Raw genomic sequence first — 11,551 nt, 5'->3', positions numbered from 1 at the left:
AGCCATTATGTGGAAGGCAGTAGTGTTGTGCACGTTCCTGGGTCTGGCGGTTGCCCAGAGAGCTACATTCAATAATTACAAAGTTTTTCGGATTATTCCAACTACAGAGCCGCAGGTCAAAATTTTACGCGAGCTAGAAGATTTAGTCCTTAATGGGGTAAGTAAATCTTTTTCGTCAGATCTATATTATAGATATGTATATATAGATCAAGTAAAGTATGCATATCGAATTATGCTCTTTATTTCATACAAATTAATATTACAAGCAATGATTTTATCAGTTACCATTGATTTAAAATCAATTTCATGAAATATACACAATTCGATCAAAATTAATTTTGTTAATTTATAAATTTATCTATGAAAGATTTATAGATGATCAAAAATAAAATTAATAACTGATCAAATAATATTAATAGTATTAAAATTAAATTTTAACATTAAATGATTAAATTATGAAATTAAATGTTGTTTATAGTTTTCTTTCTGGGAGTCACCGAGTTTCGTGGGCAGAAATGTGGATCTCATGGTCGCACCACACAAATTGCCTGAATTCCATGAAATGATGAGTCAGATCGGAATATCATATCAGATTTATATCGAAGATGTTCAAGCGCTGATAGATGTAACAACTCCTCTAAAACGCTCGACATCATTCGATTTCACCAGCTATCATCCACTTGATGAAATTTACAAGAACCTGGACGACTTGGCTAAGCAGTATGCCCAAGTGAAGACAATCGAAGGTGGCAAGACATATGAGGGACGTTTGATCAAAGGTGTCAAAGTCTCGTTTAAACCAAACAATACCGGAATTTTTCTCGAAGGTGGAATTCATGCTAGAGAATGGATTTCGCCGGCGACAGTAATGTACCTTCTGCATCAGTTGCTTACCAGCAATAATACGGACGTCAGAAGTCTGGCCGAAAAATACGATTGGTACATCTTCCCTTCGTTTAATCCCGACGGATACGTATACACTCATACTACGGTAAGCCATTTTCGTGATCTTATAGAATTTTTTTGTATAATAAATTGAAATCATCTATGAAACTCTATCGATTATTTGCAGAATCGAATGTGGAGGAAGACGCGTAAACCGTATGGTAACTGTTATGGTAGCGATCCTAATAGAAATTGGGATTACAGATGGAATAGTAAGTACTAATATTTTTTTGGACAAATAATTATAAGGATAAAATGAATGAAATGTTATTTCTCTCACGAGTTTAGAGATTGTTAAATATAATAAATTTGAAGATCTTTAAAATCTTTGAAAAGCTCAAGAAATTAAGATAGATCCTATATTTTGTTAATAATGTAATAAATTGTAATTCGACATTTAATAGCTGGAGGTGCCAGCAACAATTCATGCTCTGAAACATATGCCGGAAATGCACCGTTCTCCGAAATAGAAACAAAGAGTATGTCTCAATTCATCGAATCTATAAAAGACAAATTCGATCTGTACATCTCGTTTCACAGTTACTCGCAGCTATTAATGTTCCCTTACGGCCACACAAAAACGCATCTTGAGAATTATGACGATGAGGTAAAAGACTTAATAATGTAAAATATTACGATTTAGAGAAAATTTTGAAAAGAATATGAAAATCATATTTCTTATAAATTAATAAAAAATTATTACTTTCTTCTTAGCACCGTTAATATCATTAAATCTTTATTATACTTAATAAGATAATATAAATTATGTATAAATCAAAATATAAACCAATAAAGTTATGAATCAATGCAAGAAAGATCGATTTATATTGAAAGTGAAGTATTTATTATTTTATGGATTATGATCGAGATAAAGTAATATTAATAATATATTAGTCCAATTCATGTGCAATATAAAATCTTATGCCATACTATCTTGTAATTTTATATATCTGTCTCAAAATAAACATACTATCAAGAGTAATTGGGTATCTGATTTCTAAGATGATCACTCGATAATATGAATTTATATGGCTTTTGTAATTTTAGTATGCTATCGGTTCTAAGGCAATTGAAGCTCTCAAACAGAGATATGGAACAGAATATGTAACAGGAAATATTGCCGAGACGATCTGTAAGTAAAATAATTTAACTTATCTTAATTTTTTGTAATGTCTAATAATGTTACTCATTGTATATAAACACTATTTAATTATATATAGAAAGCGATTTGTCTGTTTCTAAATATATTATTTTAATTTAAAAGTAAATATTTAATTTTAATTTAAAAGTAAGTAGGTATGCAACCGTCCTAGATATAGTTAAACTAAATATAAAACTGTTTTTATAGATGTAGCTACTGGAAGTACTTGTGATTATATAAAAGGCGTTTATCACAAACCTTATTCTTTCACTTATGAATTGCGTGATCAAGGTCGTTATGGTTTCTTATTACCTCCGAACCAAATTATCCCGACTGGAGAAGAGACTACGGATTCTGTCATAGCTCTGATTAAAGAAGCCGAAAAACGTGGATTTTCTAACAAAAAATAAGCTTAACATAATTAATTGTAAATATAGTATCCATTTTTGATGATTGTATTGTATATACATATAATATAACAAATATAATAATAATTATAAATATATTTATATTGTAGATAAATTATATAAATTATATATTGCGCTGATTTTTATGATATTATTTTGTAATTAGCTGACGATGAAATAAATTTCAATTTTTAATTGTGCATTATTTTCGAATTTTAATTTATTGTGTCTTTATCATTGCAAATGATGAAAGTATCAATATTTGCATTTGCTTGATTAATTATCTTTGGAAGAAAAAGCTTTTTTTATAATATTGTCTTTAAATATAAACATTTCACAAAGTAAAAAAAATTAATATAATTTATTTACGACATCTATTACTGTTACCACTTTGTTCAAATTAATTTCCTTGATTAGAAATGACGTGATTAAAATCGACGTTATCGATTGTATGATAAATAATTCATAAATCATTTGTGATAAGAGTGCACAGATAAAGATATAATAATTTACTTCAAAATATAAATGTAACTGCGCAAAAATTTTAAAATTTAATTGTTATTTATCAAAATAATAATACCGTATTAATCTGTACAGCTACTAGAGTAAACATAAACTCAAAAGTTTTATTCATTATTAATACATCTAATTAAAATTAATACATCTATAAAAAAGAATAAATATATTCTTGAAAAGTATATACAACATGCTTTTTAAAATGTCTTAAAATATTATTTGTCCCACCACAGATATAACTATATAGATAATAGATAATTGTTAATCGGCGATAATTTCATTGCATATTTACTTTTAAATTTAAATATGTTTATTGCAAACATGATGTAAGAATATTTCTTACTTCATGATTGCAAACATTTTTCATGTTCCAGACATACAATGAAAAGTTAAATAAACTAGGGAAATAAAAATTTTTATTAAAAAGAATGTACCTATCTAGTATATCAAAGCGTTTCGAAAATTTTTACAAAGTTAAAGAGCTATGGTGTGTCCTTTTGATCGTTTGTTATTTACATATTTAGTTTATAATAAGTATTTTTCAACAAGCAACACAGACGACATAGTGTGAGGAATTTGTTGTGTCTCACTTATACTAATGGACACAGTGTTACACTGTATCGTCTGTATCGCTTGCTGGAAAATCCAATATATTTTGACTTCGTGCTCGTTAGTCCAGTGTTCTTTGGATATACGTCGGTGTCGGATGCCTTTCTGAGCTGTTCCACATCTGTAATTTGAATTTGGTCGTTGAAAACGTCGATTTTTAACAAAGGAAAGTATGTAACGAACGTATCGCTTGAAAATTATTGTTCTATTTATCGCGCAATACATATTCTCATCTGGATAAAATTGTTTTCCTCGTATTAATAGCTTTTGGGATAATAAAATGTTTGAATGTACAATAAACATATATGTGACAATTATTTTTATTATTTTTTCATATAATTTATATACCTAACATAAATTGAAATATTGTTAGCATATAACTTCATAACACGTTCGTAACATTTTTTCTTTTACTTTAACAATAATAATAAGTGCACAAATTTATTGATATTATGTAACATATTTTAACATATATTCAATACGCGCTGTTATATCGCTCCGCATTCTTTTGAAGAATACATTCACTTTATAATACAATTAAAATATTAGTATAAAAGAAAATTAATTATATGATTCTTTTAAAAATAAATCAATAAAAAGATAATAAAGAGATAGTAAAATGCGATTTAAAATGATTGATTTTATTACTTTATGTTTTTATTCAGTTTTAAATTAATAAAATAATAAATAAAACACTCTTTTATATCTGGAAAAATAATATCTTAAATTAAATATTAGCAGTAATATTGGATTTTATTTTGTATATTAAAAGTATTAAAAATATGTTTGTATAGGATTATCATGTCGAAGATAATAATATTGTGCATCGTCCTGGGCCTGGTGGTCGCCCAGAAAGTTACATATGACAACTATAAAGTCTTTAGAATTATCCCGACAACACAACAGCAGGTCCATGTCCTGCGTCAATTGGAAGACGTTTTGTGTGATGTATGTAAATTTTTTATTTGCGAATAAAAAGTGATAAATGCACTTATAAACTTATAAGTAATGTTTTTACAAACTTTTGCTTCTTCTTGAAGAAAATTAGTATCACACATAATATAACTTTACACTAATTAAAATTCAATGAAAATAAATTTTACATTTAGTTTGATCGAAAGTCTAACCAAAATTTTTTTAAAAATTAATCTTACAAATTTATGTAATAATTACTAATAAATATTTATAAATTAAAAAATAAAATTTAAAAGAAAGCAAATTATTTTTAATAATTATAAAATTAGATTTTAACATTGTACGAAATAAAATATTTACAGTACTCTTTCTGGAAACCGCCGACCACTATACTTAAAGCTGTAGATGTTATGGTTCCTCCGCACAAGCTGGACGAGTTCTACTATATGGCTGCCAAAATCAAAATACCCTTTTTGCGTTTTATAGAGAATGTTCAAACGTTGATTGACAGAACAATGGCGCAACAAACGGCGACATTCGATTTCCTCAATTATCACACCCTTGACGAAATTTATAAGAATTTAGACGCCCTAGCCAAGAAATTTCCGAATAAAGTTAAGATTATTACTGCTGGAAGTACATACGAAGGACGTTACATCAAAGGTGTCAAAGTCTCGTTCAAAGTACTCAATCCTGGAGTTTTTATCGAAGGTGGCATTCATGGCAGGGAATGGATTTCGCCGGCGACGGTAATGTACATTCTGCATCAGCTGCTCATCAGCAAGAATGCGGATGTCAGAGCTCTGGCTGAAAGTTACGATTGGTACATCTTTCCCGTGTTCAATCCCGATGGATACGTATACACACATATAACAGTAAGTCATTTTTTATGATATTGTATGAGATTGTTTTCTTTTATAATAAATTGAAATCATCTACAAAACTCTATGAATCGTTTGCAGAACCGATTGTGGAAGAAGACACTTAAACCATATAGTATCTTCTGTAATGGCAGTGATCTCAACAGAAATTGGAATTACAGATGGAATGGTAAGTACTCTAATATTCTTTAAATAGATAACCATAAGAAAAATAAATAAAATGTTATTTCCATCAAAAGAAAATTTAAAGATTGTTAAATGTAATAATATTTCTGAAGAATTTTAAAAATCTTTAAAAAGCTCATGAAAGTAAGATTGGTTTTATATTTCTTAATAACATTGTAATTTGACATTTAATAGAAGAAGGTGCCAGCAATAATCCATGCTCTGACGCTTATGCCGGAAGTGAGCCATTCTCCGATAGAGAAGCGGCGACCATGTCTGAATTTATCTACTCCATACGCGACAAGTTCGACGCGTACATCTCATTCCACAGTTACAGGCAATTATTAATGTTCCCTTACGGCGACTCACAAGATCTTCGTAAGGAGCAGCATAAAAACGAGGTGAGGAAACTTTAATATCGTAAAATATTACGATTTGTAGAAAATTTTGAATAGAATATAAAAAATCATATTTCTTATAAATTAATAAAAAAGTTATTATTTTCTTGATATCATTATAATTATCACTTAGTAATAAAATAATATAAATTACATGCAACCATCTAAATTATAAATCAATGCAAAAAAGATCAATTTATATTGAAAGCGAAGTATTTACTTTTTTATGAACTCGGTGATCAAGATAAAGTATTAATATTAATAGTATACTAATTTAATCTGCAATATAAAATCTTACATCATGCTTTCTTGTAATTTTATATATCTGTCTTAAAGTAAAAGTGTTATCAAGAATAATCGCGTATTGATCTCTAGGATGATTACTGGTTTAATAATACGAGTTTATGTGATTTTTCTTATTTCAGTATATTATGGGTACCGAGGCTGTTGCAGCTCTCAAAAAGAGATATGGAACAGAGTATATAACAGGAAGTATTGCCAGAACGATCCGTAAGTAAAATAATTTTCACTCAACATAATTTTCTTAGCTTAGTTTTTCATATAATAATGATATTTTACTAATTATATTTAAACACTATTTAATTATACAAAAGTAATAAACTGTGTTTTTAAGTATTATATTAATTTAAAGATAAATATAAAACAGTTCTAAATGTAATTAAAGTAAATATAACACTGTTTCTATAGATGTAGCTACTGGAAGTACTTCCGATTATGTAAAAAGTTTACATGGCAAACCTTTTGTCTTTACCTATGAATTGCGTGATCGCGGTCATGGCTTTCTATTACCTCCGGATCAAATTATCCCGACTGGAGAAGAAACTTTGGATTCTCTCATAGCCTTATTTAAAGAAGCCAAAAATCTTAAGGTTCTGTAATAAAAATTAAAATTAACTTAGTTAATTTTAAATATAATATAATATCAATGATATATTTTTATGTATAGCTTAATTGTTATAAATTGCTTTATTTTTTTATAATATTATTTTGTAATTAATTGACGATAATTTTAGAATTTCAATTTTTAATTATGCATTTTTTTTTTGTTGCGTTTTTATTATCGTAAATAGTGAAATCATCAATGATTGAATCTTACTTGTTTAGTTAGCGTTTTTAATTAATAGTTTAATAATTATTGTGCAAATCGTAAAATGGTAGAGGACTTTTATGTTCAGTTTGACCTGTTCTATCTGCCCTTGAGCTATGAAGCGGTCGCGACCAGACACCTTGTATACATACATAATATAATTATATATAATATATATATTATATGTAATATAAAATTATATATATTATACATATAATATTACATATTTCATAATTATTTTATTAAGAAGTGTGCGACTGTGTTTGATGGAAAAATTTATGGTGATGTTTTGCGTTGTGTCAAGAGATATACCTGCATTGGATACAGTCAAAGCTCCTTATTTGCAGGTTCATTATTCGTGGAAAAATTTTAACTACTTTTTTATTAATAACTAAAAAATGTAGACGATTAAAATTTCAATTCTATTTTATTATTTTTAAATTTTTCACGAAAATTGATCTTCAATAGAGAAAAGTAATATGCGCGGTTTTTATATTTGCATCCTTCGCGAATAAGGAGCTTTGACTTTTTGTAGTATACGTTTCATCCTCATATTTGAGATCGATGGGGAGATTCGTTACTTTTCTTGCGAGCATTTATTGATTGGAGCGTGTCAATGAGCAGGATTTAATTACTGTTTAGATATTATCAATTTATTTACTTATTTTGTACTTAAAGACGTCTTGAAAAAGACTAAAACATTTGCGTTATAAAATAAATTATTTATTTTTAAAGTAAATTTTATTTACAAGTAAAACTTGCGTTAAAAGTAAAACTATCATTGTTGCGCATGGTTTTTATTTATTCTGACTGCTTAATTTAATTTATAATTAATTAATACTAAATAAATTTTATTATTTTAATTTGCAATTTTATATATCTCAAATTTCTTTTACGGTGTATAATATACACAAGCTTATACATTACCTCGTCACTTCCTTGAGAGAACAATCAGTTTATTTTTATTTCTAAATTTTATTCAATTTTCAGTTTATTTTTTTCAGTTTTCTAATAAGGATTTATAGACATCTCTTGTTTGAATAATTACATAATTTAATTTTAATGATTTACTTTATTTATTTATTTATTTTCTCTAATTTATTCTATTAAATCTATTTAATTTATTTTTGCATTATTTTGCATTACTTGCTTATTAAGATTATTATTTCTTTAAATGCTTGCGACTCGATTAAAAAAGCTATTGATCGTGAAATAATCAATACATAATTTATCATAAGCTGATAGATTATATATTTGTAAGAAGAAATATATTTGCATACGATAATAAAGTATAAAAATATAAAATATACAATTACTTTTTTAAAACAATAAAATCATGTATATTAATATATAGAATTACAAAAATAAGCATAGGTCTAGAGAGAGTGATCATTCACCGACAATTTCTTTTAAAAAATTTCTTAGTAGTATTCTTTTGTAACCAATTCGTGTCAAGTGGTAAAGTTTGATGTAATCGCTCTTCGCTTGATCGATTAATATGATTTTTCTTATATGATGTTTCAGATATTTGTTGGTATCGTGTGCATTTAATCTTTAACTATGAACGAAACAGCGAGTGCAGTCAAAATTACTTCTGTCTTCTAAAGAATAAAGTGTAAGTCAATCTTTATGAAAGAAATAATTCTTCGTATGTGTTGATATAGAGTCATCATGTGGAAGATAATAATATCGTGTATCATTGTGAGTTTGATGGCTGCTCAGAAAGCGACGTTTGTGAACTATAAAGTCTTCAGGATTCTACCGACTACAAAGATGCAAGTCGACGAATTACATCAATTGGAAGAGATTCTCGATGGAGTAAGTAAACCTTCAAGTATAAGTTTAAATAAAAATAATAATATTTTTACAATAATTTCTTATTAATTTTTATAAATTGCTTTATTTTTTGTGATATTATTTTGTAATCAATTGACGACAATTTTAGTATTTCGATTTTTAATTATGGATTTTTTTCGAATTTTAATTTGTTGTGATTTTATTATCGTAAATAGTGAAATCATCAATATTTGAATCTTACTTGTTTAATTATCTTTAGGAAAATCAAACTTTTTTATAATATTATCTTTAGATATGCATATTTTCGCAAAGTCAGAAAAATTAATACAATTTATTTACTATATTTATTTCTGTTACATACTTCTTCGTTCACATTAATTTCCTTGATTACAAATGATGTGATTAAAACCGATGCTATCAGTCGCATAACAGATAATTCACAAATCATTTATAATAAGTGCATAGATAATTTAAGATATACATATATATATATGAAAGTGAGTCAAAGAAATACTTGTCGATTTTCAAAATAAAATGAAAAAATGACATATAACTGAAATATTTATTTCTTGTCGAAAACAATAACATATGGAATGCCATTTGAGTGTTACGTAATTCTATTTATTTTTTAAAATTAAAAAAAAATTGTTTACATTTATCAAACTTTCTCTGCATTTATCCTACATTAGTCTAGTCTATGACGTAGTTTCACATTACTGTTTGTACCATATTATCTGGTATAACTGTATAACTGTAATTTTTTCCTGTATGTATTAATAATTCCAGACTAATAACGATGCGAATCTACGTGATAGATCTAGGCTAATAAAGGATAAATGCGGAGAACATTTGATAAAGGTAAAAAATTTTTTCAAATTTTAATAATATACTCAAAAATTCTATTGTTATCTAACAAGAAATAAACATTTAAGTTATATTTTATTTTTTAATTTCATTTTGAAACTTGTCAGGTTGTGACTCACTGTATATAATATTTGCGTGAAAATATAAATGTAAATATAACTGTGCAAAAACAATCAAAATATAAATGTTGTTTATTGAAACAAACATAATATTGTATTAATCTATATAGCTACTGAGGTTAAACATGAACTCAAAAGTTTATTTCAGAAGTTTTATTCGTTATTAACATATCTAATGTGTATAAAAAATTAAATATATTTTTGAAGCTTTTTGAAAAATGTCATAAAATATTACTTTCTGACACAGATGTAACTATATAATAAATAATCATTACTCTTCGATAATTTTGCTGCACCTTTATTTAAATATTTAAATATTTAAATATTTATTTAAATATATTATATATAAAAATAATATATACGTTAAAATATATACAAAAGTTGCATATATTTTTCATGAACAATGTCTAATTATTTTATTACAATCATTTTACAGCGAAATATGATTACTACATCGTTGTATTTGTCTTTTTTTTGCTGCAAGAGCGTTTATAACTAGCGATCGCTATAAGTATTTATCGATATTTTTTATGTTTGACGATCAATTAATTTTTGCGTTGTTCTTTGCCTAAAACATGCGTCTTTCTTTTTTGGATGACTTTAAGATAGTTATTTAGCCGTTACTTATTTTCATATTTAATTTTAACTCTTAATTTTATCTTTATTTACTTTAATTCTTCACTGACATGATGTTGACATTTTTAATAAAGTTTTAATTATTTTGTTTGCGTACCACTGAGGATCTTAAAGAGAAGAATCAAAAAGTCTGATATTGTAAAAAGATTTGCTTTTTAATTTTAAACTTTATTTTAATTTTGAATGTTATATACTTGCTCATACCCTTATATTGCTGTTTGGCTTTTAATTTTGGCTTTTGATCATATATTGTTGTGCCTTTTGATCGATTATTACACACATTTTTCACTTACATATTTCGCAAAACTTATCATATTTTGACTTCGAGCTCATTAGTCCATTGCACATATAAAAGGCATTTATGGCAAATGTTATTTAAATTACATTTCTATGAGAGAGAAAACGACTGTACATTACAAATAAAATGTGTATTTTTTTCTTAATTATATATAAATTTTTATTCAATTTTATAATTTTATGCTATATTTTTTTCTATCTTTATTATATTTTTCTCAAATTAAATGTGCCGTTAGTTTTACTTTTCGATTTTATAAGAATTATGATTTTTATTACTTTAGTATATTATATTATTTTATTTTATATTATATTATTTTATATTATTATCAATTCGAAGGCAGTTATAATTTTTAAACAAAAATACAGAACAGTTTATATGACAGGAAATATTGGTGAGAGATTGTATATGTAAAGAAATTATTGTTTATATATCTTTCTTACTTATTTAATTGTCATATTTTGATTACAATAATTGCAAATTTATTTCTAAAAAAGGTGTTTCTAGGTATAATAACTGAAAGTGCTATAAATTATAATACATCAAGATCGCTTATCGCAAACCGATCACTTATATATACGCTTTGCGTAATACTGATTACGATTTCTTATTGCTCTTTTGGCAAATTATCCTGACAGGAGAAAAGATTATGGGTTTTCTTGTATTGTTTTATAGTCATGTTAAAAAAGTAAAGACAGGTGGGAGAGATAAAGAGATTTTACAGTTGACATAACTAATTTTAAATATTATTTTTC

The 11,551-nt window shown here is 26.3% G+C and overlaps 1 protein-coding gene across 1 annotated transcript; it reads left to right on the top strand.

Annotated features, from left to right (window-relative positions):
- LOC140676284 (uncharacterized) lies at nucleotides 1-7,873 on the top strand. Its single transcript, XM_072911175.1, has 14 exons — nucleotides 1-157; nucleotides 479-991; nucleotides 1,073-1,157; nucleotides 1,350-1,552; nucleotides 1,993-2,077; nucleotides 2,294-2,493; nucleotides 3,559-3,704; nucleotides 4,413-4,566; nucleotides 4,896-5,408; nucleotides 5,496-5,583; nucleotides 5,775-5,980; nucleotides 6,403-6,487; nucleotides 6,686-6,867; nucleotides 7,174-7,873. Exons 1-14 carry the CDS (start codon nucleotides 8-10, stop codon nucleotides 7,300-7,302), a joined length of 2,739 nt encoding a protein of 912 aa, XP_072767276.1. The 5' UTR covers nucleotides 1-7; the 3' UTR covers nucleotides 7,303-7,873.
- The last annotated feature ends 3,678 nt before the right edge of the window (nucleotides 7,874-11,551 follow it).

The sequence above is a fragment of the Anoplolepis gracilipes genome, chromosome 2, assembly GCF_047496725.1.
Source record: "Anoplolepis gracilipes chromosome 2, ASM4749672v1, whole genome shotgun sequence".
NCBI classification, from domain to species: Eukaryota; Metazoa; Arthropoda; class Insecta; order Hymenoptera; family Formicidae; genus Anoplolepis; species Anoplolepis gracilipes.
This window is presented reverse-complemented; position numbering and strand designations above follow the sequence as displayed.

Bases quoted from the DNA above. Each gene is read 5' to 3' on its own strand.
- LOC140676284 (XM_072911175.1), top strand. From the start codon at position 8: ATGTGGAAGGCAGTAGTGTTGTGCACGTTCCTGGGTCTGGCGGTTGCC. The intron at 1,158-1,349 runs GTAAGTACTAAT...GACATTTAATAG, and splicing joins TTGGGATTACAGATGGAATA to CTGGAGGTGCCAGCAACAAT. The intron at 5,584-5,774 runs GTAAGTACTCTA...GACATTTAATAG, and splicing joins TTGGAATTACAGATGGAATG to AAGAAGGTGCCAGCAATAAT.